Source organism: Bos indicus x Bos taurus, chromosome 19 (genome assembly GCF_003369695.1).
Source record: "Bos indicus x Bos taurus breed Angus x Brahman F1 hybrid chromosome 19, Bos_hybrid_MaternalHap_v2.0, whole genome shotgun sequence".
Lineage (NCBI taxonomy): Eukaryota > Metazoa > Chordata > Mammalia > Artiodactyla > Bovidae > Bos > Bos indicus x Bos taurus.
Window position 1 is genome coordinate 52,839,946 of NC_040094.1, and position 20,217 is coordinate 52,860,162.

Genomic DNA, 20,217 nt, shown 5'->3' on the forward strand with positions numbered 1-20,217 from the left:
TTTGAGACTGGGAAGGAGAACTAGCACAGATGTTGGGTGGGGGGAGGGAATGGTTACAGAAATAAAACTCTGCTAATCCCTGATCCATTTTTTACTCACACATGTTTCTTCTTGGGACCAGGACAGCTGGTACATACAGTGAAGCTCTCTGTGTCCCCAAATCTCTATTTCCTTCACCTATACCAACATACAAAGTTTTTTCCAAATTCAGTGACATTGTGTCCTTGGAGTCCCCTGGTGGTGCTATAAATAAAAATTTATTAGCTGTAACTAGGGAAAGTCTGCCTGAATTACATATTAACTGTGTCTATGAAAAAAACCTCAATTAACTGGAATCTAGTTAACAGAAATATTTTGCTGTCTCCCTTCTCTTGATCTTGTTAATGAGCAGAAATGATAACAAATTTGACGAAAGTAAAAGAAGAGAGTAAAAAAGCTGGCTTAAACCTCAACATTAAAAAAACAAAGATGACAGCAAACCCTTCGTTGGTCAAATGATATCTCTGCATGATGTATAATCTTTTTTAAATATATTGTTGACTCTGATTTGCTAAATTTTGATTTACAATTTTTGCATCTGTCTTCACCAAGGATACTGATTGTAGTTTTCTTAATCTGGTTTTTGGTATCAAGGCAAGGCAAATCTCATAGGATGATATGGGAAGATGCTTCTTTGCCATCTATCTATTTCATTAACGATTGGGTAGAACTCAACAATGAAGCCATCTGAACCTGGAGCTTTCTTTGCAGGGAAGTTTTAAATCACAAATTGAATTTTAAAACTAGATACAGTTCTATTCAGATTATCTGTCTTCTTAAGGGAGCAGCTGTGTCATTCAAGGAGTTAATTTCATCAAAACTATCAAAAGCTCTGGCATCAAGTTCATAAATTCCTTCACTATAACTTCAACGTCTCCAGAACCTGTGATGCCACTTCTCTCACTCCTGATTTGGGGTTTTATGTCTTTTTTCTGTTTCCTTCTCAGTCTGAGTAGTTATTGATCTGCTCAAAGAATCTAGCCTTCGATTAAGTGGATTTTCCCTACTGCTTTTCTGTTCTCTTTTGCACTGATCTCTGAAGTGATCTTTTTTAAAATTAATCAATTTGTTTATTTTTGGCTGCTCTGGGTCTTCACTGCTGCGCTCGGGCTTTCTCTAGTTGCAGCGAGCAGGGGCTACTCTTTGTTGCGGTATGAGGGCTTCTCATTGTGGTGGCTTCTCTTGTTGCAGAGCATGAACTCTAGAGCATGGGCTCAGGAGTTGCGGCACACGGGCTTAGCTGTTCCGTGGCATGTGGGATCTCTCCAGACCAGGGATCAAATCCGTGTCCCCTGCATTGGCAGGCGGGTTCTTAACCACTGGATGACCAGGGAAGTCCCCACAGTGATCTTTATTATTTCCTTTCTCTCACGGTGGCTCAGAGGTTAAAGAGTCTGCCTCCGATGTGGGAGACCTGGGTTCGATCCCTGGGTCGGGAAGATCCCTGGAGAAGGAAATGGCAACCCACTCCAGTATTCTTGCCTGGAGAACCCCATGGACGAAGGAGCCTAGTAGGCCACAGTCCATGGGGTCGCAAAGAGTCGGACATGACTGAGCGACCTAACTAACTTTCTCCTACCTGCTACTGCTAAGTCGCTTCAGTCGTGTCCGACTCTGTGCGACTCCATAGACGGCAGCCCACCAGGTTCCCCCGTCCCTGGGATTCTCCAGGCAAGAACACTGGAGTGGGTTGCCATTTCCTTCTCCAGTGCATTAAAGTGAAAAGTGAAAGTGAAGTCGTTCAGTCATGTCTGACTCGTATGGACCCCATGGACTGCAGCCTACCAGGCTTCTCCATCCATGGGATTTTCCAGGCAAGAGTACTGGAGTGGGGTGCCATTGCCTTCTCTTTCTCCTACCTACTTTGGGTTTAATCTGCTTTTCTTTCACTAATATCAGGTCCTTTGACCATTTTTAAGTCAGGGTTTTTTTGAGTTGTAAGAGGTCCTTATATTTGACCCCTTAACAGATAGGTGAGTTGCAAATATTTTCTCCCATTCTAAAGGTTGTTTTTTTTTCATTTTGTTGACTGAGTTGCAAGTATTTTCTCCCATTCTAAAGGTTGTTTTTTTTGCATTGTGTTGACTGTTTACTTTGTTATGCAAAAGATTCTAGTTTATGCAGCCCATTTACTTATTTTATACATAATACTTATAATTAGAAATAAATGACTTAACATATCTATGTTGCTTATAAGTTTATTTATATAACATTTATACATTAATATTATATATTTTATTTTATATATTTATATTGATTCTTAAAATTTTGTTTTATAATTGAAATATTTTCATTATTTATTATGACAGAGGATGAGATGGTTGGATGGCATCACTGACTTGATGGTCATCAGTTTGAGCAAGCTCTGGGAGTTGGTGATGGACAGGGAAGCCTGGCATGCTGCAGTCCATGGGGTCACAAAAAGTTGGACATGACTAGGCGACTGAACTGAATTGACCTGAATCATTTATTTAAAAGTACACAAGTCTCCAAGTGTCCTTGATTTTCTTATTATCTATTTTGATTTTGCATTTGATTCCACTATGGTTGTAGAATACACTGTGTAAGATTCCAGTTCTTTTAAATGTGTCTTGGTTTGTTCTATGACGCAGGACGAGGTCCATCATGGTGTACGCCCCTGGCACATGGAAAGAACGAGGGGTCTGCAGTCACATGAAGCACTGTCTGGCTGGTGGATGGCCCCCGTTCAAGCATTTGAGAGAACCTCCTTGGTTCCACTTCTACTTGTTCTGTCGTTTACTGAGAAGAGAATGCTGGGACTTCCAGGTGTAATCATGGATTATTTACTGCCATCCCACACTTCCACCAGTTTTCAGCTTATGTGTTTTGAAATACTGTTATTAGGTGAATAAGCATTTAGACTGTACTGTTCTCATGATGGGTGGACTCCTTTAGCATTAGCAAACAATTCTGCGTCCCTGGTAATATTCTCTGCTCTGAAACCTACTTTGACATATTAATAGGGGCATTCTCATCTTCTTTGCTTAGTGGTAACACATGTTTTTGCTTTTAATCTATTTGCATCTTATATTGAAAGTACATTTCTTTTAAGATCATATAATTTTCAAAAATCCAATCTGACAGTCTCTGCCCTATAATTGGGTATTTAGACTATTTACATTGTGATTATTTATATATATAAGGTTATGCTTTAATCTATTGTCTTGTTAACATTTGTGGTATTTATCTCATCCATTCTTTGTTTTCTTTCCCTCCTTTTCTTTTTTCTTTCATGTTATTTGTACATATTTATGATTTCATTTTATCTCCTCTGGTGGCTAACTGGCTATAGTTTAAAAATTTAGTGATAACTTCAAGGCTTATGGACTACATTTTATCACAGTTCACCTTCAGATGATATTTTATCACTTCAAAGAAGTACGAGAACCTAACAACAATATTTCCTCAGTTTCTCTCCTCCCAACCTTTTTGCTATTGTTAGCATACATTTTACATATGTTACAGGCTCCATAGTACACTGTTATTATTTTTTGATCAAATAGTCAATTATCTTTTAAAGAGATTTAAAAGGCAAGGATAAAAAAAACACCACCACCCACACATTTATCTGTGGAGCACTCTTTTCTGGTGCTCTGAACTCCTTTGTGTCCATTCATGTTTCCTCCTGGTATTATTTTCCTTCTGCTTGAATGGCTTTCCCTAACATTTCTTGTACTGTGGATCTACTAGTGACAAATTCTTTCAGTTTTACATGTCTTTAAACGTCCTTATTTTGACTCCAAGCTATTTTCAGTGGGTTAATGTGAACTCTACGTTCAGTTTTTCTTCCAGGACATTAAAGATGCAGTCCCATTGTTTTCCTGCTGTCATAGTTTCTGACAGGTGATCCACTATCATCCTTAGCTTCTCTGTTTCCTTTCTTATCGACTGCTTTTTAAGTTTAAATTTGTTGTTTTTTAAGCAATTTGATTATCAGGTGCCTTGGTGTAGTTTTCTTCATGTTTCTTGTGTTTGGGGTTTGTTGGGTTTCCTGGATCTGCAGGTTTATAGTTTTCATCAAATTTGAAAACTTCTCAGCCATTATTTCTTCAAATTTCTTTTCTGCCAGCCCCCTGTAGGGGCTCCCAGTACACATATATTCAGTCACCTGCAGTTGTCCCACAACTCAAGGATCCGCCTTTAGTTCTATAAAAGGTTTTCTCACTGTGCTTCATCTTGGACAGTTTTTATTACCATGCCTTTAAGTTCACTAATTTTTCTTCTGCAATGTTTAATTGGTTGTTATCCCATACTTTTCATGTCACATATCAGAGTTTTCATTTCTAGAAGTTTGAGCTGGGTCCTTTTAATATCTTCCATGTCTCAATGGAGCTTTTTTATGTGGAACAGACTTCTAATGACTTAATGTCCTTGACTGCTAATTTGAACATCTGTGCGAGTTCAGAGTAAGTTTTGGTAGGCCAATTTTCCCCCCTCTCATTACGGATCGTATTTTCCTGCTTCTTCACATGCGGTAATTTTTGATGGTAGCAGTGAGTGTAGAGTAGCACGTTGTATGGCTGATTTGGGAAGAGACCCTCGGGGGCTTCCTGATGGCTCAGGGGTAAAGAATCCGTCTGCAATGCAGGAGACACAGGGGTTGTGGGTTCGACCCCTGGGAAGATCCCCTGGAGGAGGAAATGGCAACCCACTTCAGTATTCCTGCCTGAAAAAATCCCATGGACAGAGGAGCCTGGTGGGCTACAGTTCACAGGGTGGCAATGGACACAACTAAGCACACGCCTCTGGGACCAGATTCCTTGGAGATAATCAGGGCACTGAGACCACAGGAAAGGGCTTTCCTAATGTGCTGTTAATAGATTTCCTTGTCCTGAGACACGCCTGCACATCGGTGCCCCCACAGGGTACACTGCCCACTTCAGTCAAATGGCACGTGGTCCTTCAGAGCCTGGAATTCCCCTCCTTCCTTCTTCCCAGACTGAGCCTACTTTCTTTAAGGCTGAGGTAATTCCTGCTTCCTGAATCCTTTAGGAGCCCCTCACACAATGGCATGTAGTATGTGCTCAACATATGCTTGTGGGGTGAGCGGAGGTCACAGACTCACCCCTCAGCTGGGAATGCAGCCAGAGTGGGGCCCACACCTTCTCAACTCTTGGGGAAGAGCCCTGAGGGTGGGCAGCTCCCCAGAACAGGGACAGCTGAGAGTGCTGGGACACCTCGCCCGTGCCTCTGTACAGATTCATTCACCCCAAGGTGGGCATCCCTGTCACAAACAACTTGTCTTCTGACCCTCACTCATGGTGGCCATGTCAAGGCCTCACTCCAAGAGCTCTGAGCTTTGCGGGAGGCACACAACATGTGAGTACTCGGAGGCCAGATGCCAGCTGGGGAAGGGGGAAGCAAATTCCCAGAAACACATGGAACTTTAATCTCTCAGAAACTCGGACCAGGGTGATCATGAAAAGTAAACGACACTCAGTCTCAACTGGAAACGTTAAAAACGTCTCCTAGTGGGATGACTGCCTTTAAATAAACAGGTGCAACAAACTGGTTGAGGTGCTAAGCCACAGGACGGTCCCAGCACCTGCAGGCATTTACAAGAACACTGCAGGCTAGGGCATTTCCAGCTGGGCCCAGAAACAGCTCCTCAAGCATTATTAAACGTGTAATTCCTCCAGCATCAAGCAGACATGAACATAAGCACCGAGACAGCCTTAGAGCACTGCAGATCTGTGCTTTCGACGAGCTCTCCCATGTTCGGTTCCAGAGACAACCAGGCCCCTGGAGACAAATGTGACCAAGAGGCAGTTTCAAACCAGATCCCTTGTTCTGAAATAAGATGACCAACTTCAAATTCCATGAGAATTCAGCAGCAAAGTGCGGTTCTGAAGGGTCATCTACTTTCACATAAAGAAAAAAGATTAAAGCAGAAATAGACACTCTGAAGACTAAAAATAAAGATACTCTCTATTTCCAGGTGCTAAACGCTACTCAAATCCTGGTGAGTACGAACTGCAGTTGACTGAACGTGTTCTGGAGCACTGGTGGCCCTGAGAAGCAGGTTCAGGTGGCCGACCATCACCCTTGTGGGCTCGGGGAGAAGGGGACATCTTTTCTGCCCCTCTCCCCACACTGGGCTTCATGTCGCAGTAGTCTCGCCCTTTGATGCATCCAGAACCTTTGCACATGGTCCCTAATGTCAAGAACAGCCAGTGAACTTCTCAACACATGATATAGATGACAAAGGGATTGAAGTGGGAGAGAAACAAGGTTCTGAAGTAACGTCCCCAGAAAAGCCCTCTTCTTTACGTGGTAGCTTGGCTCTTCAGTTAAATTTGATGAAGGGCAAAGTAGAAGTGACCAACTGATACAGTTTCCTGAGCCCCAAGGCCAGGCTTTCAGATCGGCAACAAAAGGCTTTAGTACAGCAGAGGCAGGCTGGGTAGAAATGAAGTTTTATCACTACTCCCTTCACACTAAAATTTCTAAAACTGCTTTACATACTGTGTGAACTACACACACACTGTGGTCCTGATCTCTGCAACCACACTGTAGGAAGCGTTATTACCACAACTTTACAGAGACGCATGTGATGGCTGGGGGAGGTGAAAATGGCTGGCTTAAGCAATCAATGGGAACAGGCTGCATCACCAGTGGTCCCGGGAATGCTCCCTGCACCGCACCCCACCCCCGGCCACTGTCACATGACCAGCCCTCCCGCCACACAGGTTCAAACTCGAGAACCCACCTGGCCCTACTGTCACCTTGGCATCCCTACCCTGGCTCTTCCTGACCACTGGTTCTCACCTACATGGCCACCCCAACTCCCTCTGGATGTGAATTCATGAGCAGCTGGGTCAGTGGCCCCCTCCCACCTGGGTTAACGTTATAATCTCTGTGACACTGAGGCACACAAATGCAGCCCTGCCCATAAGATTTCCCCACTTTTTGAAAAGTCACCCTTGTGATAGGCAGGTGTGTGTATTCACAGCACAGGATTTGGTCGCCAGTGGACAGTGCTGAGGGCAGGGACAGCTGAGCTTTGCAATACCTTTGGCCTTCAGCACGATTCTGAGTACAAGGTCCTGCCAAGGACTTCAGCAGCAGACATGTGACTGCAGGCCCGCAGGCATGAGGACAGGGGTGGGAAGGTGCTTGCTGGGAGTAGAGCTGGAGACGTGGGCTGGGCAGTCACGGCTGAGAAGTGACTAGCACTATGGCCCAAGCCTTACAGGTGACAGCTGGGGCCTCCATGGGACTGTTGCTAGGGTCAGGGCAGGGGAAGGAAAAGCATCAGTTGGTTGGGGAGACCAGTCAACAAGGAATCGGGCAGGGTCACTGGCTGGAGGGGTGGTTATGGGTGGGGAAGGGGCAGTGCACAGAGACAACAGGTGAGCCGAGGGCCAGTGTGACAGACCACGACTGGGCCAAGGGGAAGCAATGCCTTTCCTGGGAGGGAGGGAGGCCATGGAAGGCATGAGGCCAGGAGGAGGGAGCGTGGATAGCAGTGCCAGGCCCCCCGACCTGCTCTCAGCAGCTCTCCTGTGGCAGTGGGGGGACACAGATATTACTCACACTGTCCACGGCAAGGATCTTGGCCCAGATGAAGACAAGGAGAGGCCGCAGCTCCCTGGCTGAGCTCTGGAGCAGCTTTAGCACATAGGGGAAGATGCCCACAGACAGCGCCTGTGAAAGAGAGCATGTGAGCCCCACGCTGGAGGGAGCAAAGCACGTGGCGCCCTCAGCATGGACAGAGAACTGGGAGGGGCAGGGCTGTCCTCCCTGACCTCCGGTTCTTCTCCTGGAAGCGACCCAGGCCTGCCTGCTTGGGCTGCACCAGTACATGCAGACCACAAGGTAAGAGACACGCCAAGCCTCCACCCCAGTCTCCCCATGTTGAGTCACACATGGCCTCCCTGCTGGCTCCTGGGAGTGGAAGTGGGCCAGTGAGGAGAGCTCGTGCAGTCTTCCTAACTTTTAGGTTTTCCCTCTTCTCCTTCTTGCTGAACTATCAATTATCACTCTTGGTTGACAGTATATAATGAAACAACTTACATACATCAACAGAGGTAAAACAACATGCTGAGCTCTCGTGTGCCCTTCACCCAGCTTCAACGCTGTCAAACCACAGGGTGTGGCATCCTGGCTGGCCCCGCCCACTGTCCTCTCCTGAATGTTCTGAAGCCCCCACTTAGGTATCACACAGTGTCATTTGTAAACACTTAAGTGTTTCTCTCCAAAAAATAAAGTCTCCTTTATGAAAATATGACCACATACTATTACCACACCTAGAAAATGAACAGTTACAATTATTTTTTAATAATATAAAACATTCAGTTCATGTAAACTTTCTGTTTCTTGAATTTTAATTTTTTCAAATTCCAACTTTCAAACTTTCATTTGCAAACAGAGCCCCATAAGGTCCACACTCTGCAGCTGGTGGTGGGTCTCCTGAATCCCCTTTTATCTCTAGGTCCCTCTTGATCTCTTTCCCTGGTGATATGTGTGGTGGAAAAATGGGTCACTTTTGACTCTATTTTTTTCAGTGTTTTGTTTCTACTTCTCCGTAGAATGAATGACTGTAAAGTGCTTCAGAGTTGTGCCTAAAACCAGAGTGAAAGGACAGTGAGTGAGGCTTCACAGGCTGCTTCCAGGAGAACAGGCACCACGTGTGGCCCCCAGCCCAGAGGCTGCCAGCTTCCTGGTGTGACAGGGGTGAGCCCCTCCCTAGAGAATGTTCTTAAAGGACACCTTCTGTCCCACAAAGGTGACGCCTAACAGCGGATGGGAAAGGGCCCCCAACAACATGACAATGAAGGTGCAAAGAGAGGTCCATGGGGGCCTTTCGGGTTTAATGGCCACCCCCACAGTCACGCTTGGCTGCATGGCCAAGGACCCTTGATTCCTCAGCTGGTGCCCCCTCGACTCCTCCCTTGCTGATGCAGGAAGCACGCACCAGGCTCACTGCCCAGGGGCCCAGGTCCAGAAATCTTCCCAGCAAGTCCAGGGCTCTCAGCCGGTGCACTTGGCTCAGCAGCACCTGGAAGGGAGAAGAGGCAGCGTCACTGCAAGGTGCCCCACATGACCCTGGGTGAGCATCCCCAGGAGCTGTTTACCCGGGTCGGCGGGAGCCCCTTTCTCCACGGCTCACACCTTACTCAGGCTGGGAACACTCCATTTCTTGGCCGCGGTCAAGTCCACCCATCCTACCCTTCCAGTCAGCCTCCTGCCAGCCTGTTGCCCACAGCGAGCACAGTGGGCGGGCCCCTCTGCTGCTCTTCTGAAGAAAAGCTGAAGCCCTTAGCTTGGTCTGCAGGTCCAGCCGGCTCTGGAGCGTAACGCGCGTAAATGATGTGCGCACTGTAGGAACTATTAGAACAGACACTTTCTAATGGTGTTTAAGAAAATATTCACTGATAACACTGGTCCGTTCACTCCTAGATGCTGTTCTCTAGGTATAATGTCCTGTTTGTTCTAAATTCAATGATACTATTGTATTTCTCATCTCCTTGATGAGTAAATGAAGCACTGTCAGTCTTACTCCACAACCCTGATATGTTTGATCATATCATTGCCAATGGCAGTATAGAAGTGCATTTCTGTAAATGTGCATAATTCATTTAAATAATCTCCCTGTTGCTAGATTTTTAAATTATTAATACATTTTTGTTACTGTAAAAATGCTATGATAAAAATACTAACAGGTACATCTCTGCACATTTATATGGTTTCCTCCCCACCTTCCTCCTAGGATAAACCTGAGAAGTAAAATTAGAGGGTCAGAGCACCCACATTTACATCACCAGATTGTCCTCCAGCTGAACAAACTTGCCCACCTGCCCACCTGCCAAGCCTCAGCTGGTTACCAGGCAGCAGGACATATTTGCTCTGGTACTCACAGGTTACGCAGGCTTGGGCACATAACTTCTCTGAACTTTAATTTCCTAATTCATAACACAAGACTCAACCATGAGGGATTTATTAAATATCAAATTAAAAGCTCCCAGGAAAATATTAGCCCATGTTACACTATTTGCCAACATGACAGTTAATAATAAAATGCTCTTTTAATTTGAATTTCCTTGATTACAAGTGAGGATGAATATTTTTTCATAGGTTAATTGGCTATTTCTCTAGTAAACCAGCCAGGTATGTCCTTATTTTCCTACTTAAATGTTTTACTTTTTTCTTTTTCATATGAAAGGATTCTTTTTAAATGAAAAAGAACAACCTCAGCCACATGTATTTCTTTTGTCCTGTGGTATATCACAGTTTTGAGCTTTAATGGAGTCATTTATATTGACTTCTCTCATGGTGTTAACACGGGGATTATGTGTACAGAGTCCTGTGATGCAGGGCCCTTCTGCCCACCACTGTTCCCAGCCATCAGGTATGGGGCACCTACTGTGTTCCCAGCCATCCAAAGTGGGTATGGGGTACCTACTGTGTGCGGACACAGTGCTGGGGGTGACTGGGAACAGCAGGAGCCTTCCTGTCACAGCAGGGCCCAGAGACAGACATTCCGCATCCACACCGCAATAACCACTGTGATGGTGAACAGATGACTGGGGGCGGCCGCTCCCTACTCGGGGTCTGAAGGCTCTCCCTCCCAGTGGGCGAAGTGTGGGGTTCCTGGGCTTCAGGCAGAGGGGCTGGTGAAGCAGGGTGTCTGAGAGGAAGCGGGGTGTCTGAGGGAGGCAGGCAGGCAGGCTGACAGGGAGGCTCCAGAGCCAGCTGGACCTGCAGACCAAGCTAAGGGCTTCAGCTTTTCTTCAGAAGAGCAGCAGAGGGGCCCGCCCACTGTGCTCGCTGTGGGCAACAGGCTGGCAGGAGGCTGACTGGAAGGATAGGATGGGTGGACTTGACCGCGGCCAAGACTAATGGGGAGAAATAGATTCCAAGACAGCCGGCAGGCACGACCCAGAGCCTGCTGGTGGAAGGGGAAGGTGGGTGAGGGAAAGGAGCCACTGGAAGATAAGGTTTGGAATGAGGCAAGAGAAAAGACAGGGCAGGATAGGCCAGCCAGCCTGGGGTGGTCTGCCAAGGGGGAAGCTGGGTGGAGGAACTGGTGAGGGACGGGACAGGAGGCAGGAGAGGGGACAGGAGGCAGGAGAGGGGACAGGAGGTTTGAACCATGTACCTGCTGCGGGGGGCGGGCAGGATCAGCAGCAGGACTCAGGAAGCAGACCCTCTGGCTGCAGGGACGTGGCCAGTGGTGGAGGGACTGAACAGGGGTGAGGAAATGGTGCCACCAGAGCAGTGGTGTGAGGGGCGCCCCTCTGAGGGGCAAACACGAGCAGGTGGGAAGAGGCTGAGGGTGCAGGAGGGTCAGCAGGTGGGGGACAGAGGAGGTAGCGAGAGAGGCTGGAGGGAGTGGAAAGAGGGGAGGGGGTCCCGGCAGCACGAGGCTCCCGAGGAGTGGTTTTTGATAGGGATGCTGGGGAGCTTCCCTACATGGGAGTGTGGCCCGTGGCTGTAGGGGAGCTGAAAGCAGGCATGTCCACCTGGCAGGCAGCCCAGGGGTCAGGGAGGTGGAGGTGGCTGGGTTCAGCCACTGAAATGTCATCTCCCATTGGTTTGAAGCCTGTTTCCACATCACTCTTTTGAGATGGATGCTCAAGTGGTTCGTTTAATGTTTGGAGAAATTAAGATTCTCTGATAAAGAAGCTGTTGGGAGAGGTTATGTGGGGGCTGCTCACAGGGGCCTATCTGAACAGGACCTGATCCCTCTGCATGTTTAACTCGTGGGTTATCATGTGCCACCATGGCAGAAAGGCAGCCGTGGAGGGCAAGGTTAGACGGTGGTAAGGTGTGGGATTTGGAGTCAGGCTGACCTGACTCTTTTACTTCCTGACAGTGTGGCTTAAACCACTACCTTTGGACACTTCTGTTTCATCATCAAGAAGAATGGAGATGATAACATGTAATTTCCAGAATTAAATGAGATGCAGCCTGTCTGGTGTGATGATTGTTACCGTTTCTGTGATGTTACAGCATGATGACCGTTATGCTCAGCACAGGATGGCTCCACCTCTCAGAAGAGATTTGATTGACTATTTATTTATTTGTTTATTACTGTGCTGGGCGGCTTATGGGACCTTAGTTCCCTGACCAGAGACTGAACATGGGCTCTGGCAGTGAAAGCGCCAAGTGCCAACCCTTAGAGTGCCAGGGCATTCCCTCTTTTGTTTTTTAAAGAAAATGGAACCACCAGAGGTTCAAGTTTCTAGGGCAAGCAGAACCTTTCATTTATTAGGTTTGTGAAATAAGGTGTAATTCATCAAAAATCAAAGACATGAGACACATCTAGCACTTGTAAAGATTCTGTTTTCTGATTCCCTTTGTTATTTAAAACACTGTCAACTTGAATAAAGCTCTGGGTTTTCAAGTAAATAGCAGAGCAATTTGCAGTGGAAGAAATGGCAATGTGGGCCAAGAAACCTAATGCATGGGTAGTTTGTATTGCTTATTTCTCATGTGCACTAACCAGCAGTAAAAAGTCTCCATTACAACGTCTTATTTACAGATGGCAAAAGCAAAATGGAAATCGTCACCGTCACCGCTGCAACTCCATCTCTTCCGACTCTGCTGTCCACAGTGATGAAGCACACATTAGAGCACCAATAGACAGCTCACTTGTCTCAGAGACTCAAAGACCATCAGCAATGCAGGATTTTGTGCTGTGGGTATTGATGTTTTGTTGGAAAATAAATGGCATCAATAACGAGCCCTGGGGAAAATGTCAGGTACTGGCTTTTCTAAACATTACCCCTTCCTTCCGCTGATTTACATTTTAAAACAAAATTGAGGGCCAATATAAATTAAAATTACTTAAAAAAAAAAGAACTGGCTTTTGTTTGTTTGTATTTGCACTTAAAAAAAAAAAATTCCTGTTTCAATGTGCTTCAGGTCCTGGGGAAATTACAGAGATAAATGTCGGTGAACTAAATGAGTTACTGGGATTTCTTTCTGTCTGTGGCAATCCAAACTAAAGATTGGTGGTGGTGACATCAACACTGAAACTAAAACAGAGCTGCTAGGGCAACTGCTTTTCATGCACCTTGTACACAAAAGGCACACTCAGGCTTCTGGGCTGGGACCACTGGCTCAAGCTGGTTATGAAAATCCAGATTCTCAAGCTCTAGTTCTGGCCTGGTGCACCCGGGAATCTGATGATCAGAGATCCTGGAGCCACCAATGTAGGTAGTATGTGTAGTAATAACAGTCCACTTACTATCCTGCTGCCATCCAATAATAATGCTGTACTTTCAGACCAAAAATTCTCTTTGTAGATGATGCCATGAAAGCCAAGAGGGTTTCCTAATGAAATGCCCATACTGACTTTGTGGAAAGGTCCTAACACGGAATCTTGTAAAATTCCTCTCTTTCCTCTCTTTTCCATGACACTAATTCTTCCTACTCTAACTTGGGCTTGTTTGTACACGGGCCACCAGGGAGGGCAGACAGTGATGTCGAGTCCAGGCAGGGCTGTCAGACCATGAGACCACAGGCCAGGCCTTGCGGTGCTGCAGGGCTCGAGAATCTTCCTTGCCATCCTTCTTGATTTATATTTTTAAAAGGTGAAAAAGGATGTCAGGGCTGGTCAGGAAAAGTGTAGACTCATGCTTACATCTACACAAGGGGCTGCAGACCCACTGCCCTGCGGGACAGTTCATTTCACTCTGATGGTCCTCAGTGACTGCCTCTGAACTTCCGGGTGGACAAAACGCTTGCTGGTAGTGGAAAAATAGCAGGGACGGAAAAGCTGTGATGTCTCCGTATTAAAATTCTCTCTCAAAATGTTGAAATAAGTACATACATGCACAGGATGTGCTGACAGTGTTTCAAATTATTAGGGAAATGCCAAATTATGTTGGGATGACTAGATAATTATCTGGAGGAAAGGTGGATTAAAAACAAATAAAACAAAATAAAATTCTCTTTCTTTTCAGCAACATTTCTGAATTGCCAAGGTTCTGGGGATAAGTGATAGATGATGGGGCCGGGGTTCTGGCAAAATAACTGAATTAAAGAGAACGAAGCAGATAGATACCACAGGCTGCCCCAAATGAAGCGAGGGCTCCTTTGCACTGTGTTGGGTTTTCTTGTTAAGTCAAGGTTACTGCACTGATCCAGGCAGGGCATAGCCCAGACAGAACCCCCAGAATGATGAGGAAACTATGATTTAAGTTTGATGGAAAGATTGCACACAAGATGCCCCTTTTCTTTCAGTTATTCCCTCATTTTGGTATTAGCAAGTTGGGTCTTCTCTTTTCCTGGGGGAATGTGGGTTGTAAATGGGACATTAAAGAAAAAGTCAACAGGGGGCCGTTTACAACAAGGTTGTTTGCCTGGCTGGTTGCAGAGTGCTGGGCAGTGTGTCCCTGCTTGGAAAGGTTTTATCCATCCCATTACTGAAACAATGGGAAGGTCAGTGGAGACTGGCCACAGTCTCCTCTTATGAAAATTTGGGGGACCCTAGTTGCTGGGGAGCTCAGCACACCCAATCAGCCACTGCCATCCCAAAGCCCTGCCCGTTGGCCTTCCACGTGATGAGAACTCGTGGGCTCCTGCCAAATAGACAGTGTTCTTTGTTGTGTTGTTATTGTTGCTTTTTTTGGTTTTGTTTTGAAAATCTGTTGATAGCTTACCCTGCGAACTCAGGATAGTCTTAAACTAATCTAGAAGCACACATGAGGAATACCAATAATTTCTGCATTCTTTTCATAATGTCAGAAAAGCAGCAGCCATAATACATTAAAAGCACCAAAATATCTCCAGGGAAGGATCCTGGCCAACAGCCTACCCCAGCTGATTATCAAGCCGCGAGGACAGGCTGTGTGTTGGCGTTTCACAACTGTACACCCTGCTCTCACTGCTCGCTGTCTGGGTCCTACACACAGTCCTGAGTCCGCTGAGATGTCAGTTCTGTCGCAGGCAGACCACTTTCGCAGGCCACCATGCAGTAGGCACAGAGCAGGAGAGCAGACCATGTGGGGAGGGGGGCCGCCACACTCCACGTGGGCCAGAAATCAGCTCAGAACACACGCCTGGGCCAGTGAAGACAGATAGGGCTTCTGTGTGATGTGCTCAGTGGCCTGGTGAGAAAGTGGAGCCCTCCTTGTGGGGAGGAGGGGCAAAGCCTTGTCCTCAGGCAGGTGGATGATTAGGCAAAGCAACCTAAGCAGCTTTCTGGGGGAGGAGGTGATGGTCCTCCCAGCCAGCTCTCAGAATTTAAGACCCTGCTTCCTAACTGGGTGCAGATGTAAATGCCCACCCCTTTCTGCTGCGGCCCGGCCCCTCCCACAACTGCCCACAGTTCTTACCCAAGGTTCAACTGCCCCATCACCACTGTACACAACTTTTTCCAGGGCCTAAAGTGAATTATCAGGCCTTGGTGTCTATACTGACAGTGGTTTTAAATCTCATTTGACACTAAGAGTAAAACAGCCCTCCTTACATCACAGTCTGGTCCCTACACCTGCCCCATAAATACACATTAACTGAAACAAAAGTTCTGTGAAAACTCCTACCTGTGATGAACTTTGGTATTTTGCCATCTCAGTAACCCAAAACTTAGCTGGGTGAGACGCACAGAACTGACCTCCCAAACCATTCGCGGGGCACCAACTGCCGCGAGAATAGTGACACAAGGTAAGTGGTGACTGAACTTGACAGCCCACAGCACCCTCAGGCACAGCCCCCCGGAAATGACCAATGCACAGGTGCTGACGGCCTGTGTGTGTAATCGGCTCAGTCTCTCCCCTTTTCTCTGCGGCTGATTTGCATCTCACATCCTTCCAAAGAGAAGGGGTGCTGACAGCACGAACAGTGCCGGAGCACAGCGCACTGACAGCAGCTCTGGGGGCAGACGAGAGAGCAGCTGACGACCCAGATCAGTGTTTAATTGAGGGAGGGGGTGGTGATTTTGCCAGGGGAGCCATGGAGGAGCAAGGACTCATCAGCTACAAAGCATGGGGGCTGTCACACACACTCACACACACTCAGCCCCAATAAACCAGTCCCCTCACTGGGAGGCTGCGGGGTTCTCTGGCTCCCTCCCTGGGCCAATCTGGTCCACCTGCAGACACTCACCTGTAAGACAATAGGAAGCTGCTCAGGTGGGTTCCTGTTTTCCACGCCCATGGTGAGCCACACCTGGAAGGCGGTCAGCTGCTCAGCAAAGAAGGGGCTGTGCTGTGAGACAAGCAAGATGGGTTAGTCAGGGACCCCCTTATTCACCCGGCTCTGCCTAAACATACCCCCCACCATCAACTCAGTCATGTGTCTTTGTGAGGCCCCAACTCCGCCCGGCTACCACTTAGGCGAAAGTCCGCAGAGCCAGGCCATGGCAGAGGAAGCAGTGAGATGCAGTCAGGCTGGGATGTTTCATACAGCAGAGTCAGAGGACTCATGGACAGACTGGGTGTGGGTAAGAGAAGGGTTGTGGTAAGGTTAACGCTGGGGCTCAGGCCTAAACAGGCTTCCCTGGTGGCTCAGTTGGTAAAGAATTCCCCTGCAGTGCAGGAGACCTGAGTTCCCCTGGGTGGGCAAGCTCCCCTGGAGAAGGAAATAGCAATCCACTCCAGCATTCTTGCCTGGGAAATCCCATGGGCAGAGGAGCTTGGTAGGGTACAGTCCATGGAATGTCAAGAGTTAGAGACAACTTAGTGACTAAACTGCCACCACCTCAGGTCTAAACACCAGGAAATGGGGTCCCATAACCCTAGGTGACTTGGTGACTAAACCACCACCACCACAGGTCTAAACACCAGGAAATGGGGTCCTGTGACCTGAAGTGGGAAGACCAAAAGAAGCATGTTTCGGAGAAGCACGTGGAGAACTCAACCTAGAGATGCATTGTGTTTAAGGCGCCTCCTGGACACCCAAGTGAGACATCAGGGGGTGGGGTGGGAGGGGGAGAATGGCCTTCATGAGCCTGCAGTTCAGGAGACGGGTCTGGGCTGGAGAGACAGATCTCGTTTATAACGTGAGAAAGAGTGGGGACCCCGGGCTGAGCCCTGGAGCACCCCAAGAGCAAGAGGCCAAGGAGGTGGAGACACTAGGGCAAGGCCAGTAGAGGGAGCAGGAGCAGGCAGCAGCCAGGATGCCAGGGAAGAGTGATTTAGCTGAAGGCTGTGGTTGGCACCAGCATGTCATGATGTGGAGGGTCAGGCAGGACCAAGGTCCAGGGCTGACCATGACATGAGGGCCCTGGAGACTGACTACTAAGAATGTTCTGGGGGGGGCCGTGGTAGTGGGCAGAAGGACAACTGGACTAGGTTCAAACAGAAGGGAAGATGATTTAGAGACTCAAGAATAGTTTTTTGCAGGAATCTGGCTGCAAAGGGGAAGGGATCGGATAGGATCATGTGACCAGGCATTTCTTTCTAAAGGTGGGAGAAAAGGGCATATTTTGTAAGAGGGGGAATTGCTGATGGAGGAGAAGGTACTGGGCGAGAGCCCTGGCAGGTAGGCACCAGGGAGCAGGAGCCCTCCGGGAGGGACACAGATAGGAGGGGATGTAGGGATGAAATGGGTATGGAGGGACTCAGAGGCTCTCTCTATTGCTCCTGTTTCTCAGTGAGGTGGGAAAGGCAGCAGATGCCGTGGACGGAGGGCAGAGAGGGGACAGGAAGGAATGAAGGAGACATATCTGGGCAGCTGGTAGGCAGCGTCTAAGGCCCCTGGAGGGCAGTGACAAAAGCAGGTTACAGTGGGCTTCCCCAGCCTGGCAACAGGGGTGCGGAGGGTGGCTTGTCCTCTCGAAAGCCCTGCAGAGGGGATGACTTTGGTGGTGATGACAGGGACCAGGGAAACCTCAGATTAGCGGCTCAGGTAGGAGGGGGCCTAGGCCCTCGGAAGGTCTCTGAGAACCAAGAGGCCAAGCGGTAGGACTGCTGGGTTTTCTGTATTACACGGTCATCCCCACTTAATACGCAGCTCTATCGTCTGTGAGCCCCAAACAGAATTTCAAATCTCTGCCTCCCACCCACTCTGCCCACATTGTTCCCCAGAGGGAGAGGAAGGGTGGATGGGAAGGCAGGGATGTGGGTTCTGACCCCAGGTTCTGGCACATGTGGACGTGTGCTCGTAGAGGACTCCAAGTGGTGAGGTGGGCTCAGTGAGGCTGGGAGCCAGACTGGGGCGCTCCTGCCATGCCCTCTGTGGAGGGGCCTGGGGCTCAGAGCCGTGGTGCCCCTTGTAAAGAAGTCAATGTCGTGTGAGAATTGGGCAGAGAAATTTCACACTCAGGAATTCATGTTCTTGCAAAGTCAGGATACATGAAGTTACTCAAATTTGGAGGGCAACCTGGGGATTGGAATGGAGCCCCCAACGTGATATTCCTGTTAAGTGTGAGTTATTCACAGATTGGTTTAAAAACAATAGTCCTGTTAGGTGCCCCCTCCCCAGCTGTACCGAGTGAGGGGGACCTTCAGTCTGGGAAGGGGAGTTGGGAAACTCAGGTAATTCCACCTCTCCCCCTTTCCTGCACTTTGGTTTTACCCTGTGGATACAAACATGTGGTTCACTGCTGCAGAAGCTGCTCTGTCCCCAAAGACAGACAAACACTCCTGATCTTTTCACCTAAAGCTGACAAAGAGGGAAAAGCCCTTCTCATCGAAGTGTGCTGTGAGGTTTGTCATGCTTTTTAAAGCTGCGGAGATGGTGACAAACCAGCTCAGTCCCTAGCATAAGCGTGGCTCAGCATTTTAAGTAACACTTCACAGAACAGCTCGAGAGCTGCCCTGTGAGTGTCTGAGATGATTCACAGAGAGCTAATGTTTTGGGCCAAATCTTCAAGACTACCTCCCGGTGTGTCAGAGCTACCGTGTAGATTCTTGAGGGGAAGACACAGAGCCCGGGATGAGTGTTCTGGAGCAGAGCTCACAGCTCGTGGGCAGAGGCTCTGAGTCACGTGACTACGTGGCCTGGGCCTCAGGGGGATGATTCCAACACAGGTGGTCAGCTCACGTGTTAGATGGGTTGGAAGGGGTCTGAAAACAGGCACCAGACGTGATGGACTGAGAGCAGAAAGGCCATCTCTGGGCACAAGGAGCCACACCTGACCCCAAAGGCTAGTCCACCCTGTCTTGTGCTGTCACCTTGGGGACGGAAGATAATTACTTCATATCAACACACTCTTACTCTTCTCACCTGCTGACCCTGGTCCAAACACACTGATGTTGGCTGTCTCATAATAAGTAAGATTTCTTACATGGGTACAAGTCCTAACCATAAAAGAAAAACATTGGTAAGCTGGGTATGGTAAAACAAGAACCTTCTGTTCACCAAGTAAAAACATCAAACAAGTGAAAATGAAATCTACAGAATGAAAAAAGGTATACACAACGTGTGTCGGGCCTCCCTGGTGGCTCAGCTGGTAAAGAATCTGCCTGCAGCGCAGGAGACAAGAGAGACATGGATTCAACCCATGGGTCAGGAATGTCCCGTGGAGAAGGACATGGCAACCTGCCCCAGTGTTCTTGCCTGGAGAATTCCATGGACAGAGGAGCCTGGCAGGCTACAATCCATGGAGTTGCAAGAGTCGGACCTGACTTAGCAATTAAACCACCACCAGCATTCACAATGTGTGACAAAGGATTTGTATTCAGCGTATAAACAGAACCACTACAAACTGATAAAAAACATAATGCAAAAGAAAAATGATCAAAAGTCTTGAACAGGCAACTTATAAAAGAGGATATTCAAACAGCCAACAAAAATATGAAACAGGGCTCAATACTATTATCCATGAGGGAAATGCAAGATAAAATCTCAATGAAACACCATTACATATGGAACCAGAAAAGCCAGAAGGGAAAAAAAAAAAGGTGGAAAACATCACGCATTGACAAGGACATGAAACAACTCAAACTCTCATATATCGTGGGAAGGACTGAAAATTGACTCACAACCGCTTTGGAAAACTATCCAGCAGTTTTCCTACTGAAACTAAAAATATGCACAACTGGAAACCAGAAATCTCATTCCTCAAGTGCACACCTGACACTAATGTACCCAAGCACAAGGGATTAACAGCACCTGGCCACACCTGCCCACCCACCTAGGCCCAAAACTCAGGGGGACACCAAAAACACAGTGACTGAGGTTAAAAAAAAAAGGAATTTAAAGCAGTATTTAAGAAAATAAAAATAAAGGTAAAAATCCATTATGAAAAAAATATCAACATTT

The 20,217-nt window shown here is 47.6% G+C and overlaps 1 protein-coding gene across 2 annotated transcripts in view; it reads right to left on the bottom strand.

The window, feature by feature from the left end:
* RPTOR (regulatory associated protein of MTOR complex 1) overlaps positions 1-20,217 on the bottom strand; it is a 323,749-nt gene that overhangs the window by 70,462 nt on the left and 233,070 nt on the right. For both annotated transcript variants that reach the window (XM_027518037.1, XM_027518038.1), the window contains exons 11-13: positions 16,117-16,218; positions 8,978-9,061; positions 7,597-7,707 (exon numbers count right to left, since the gene is read on the bottom strand). In XM_027518037.1, the coding sequence (XP_027373838.1) occupies positions 7,597-7,707; positions 8,978-9,061; positions 16,117-16,218 (297 nt within the window). The remainder of the gene's footprint in view (positions 1-7,596; positions 7,708-8,977; positions 9,062-16,116; positions 16,219-20,217) is intronic.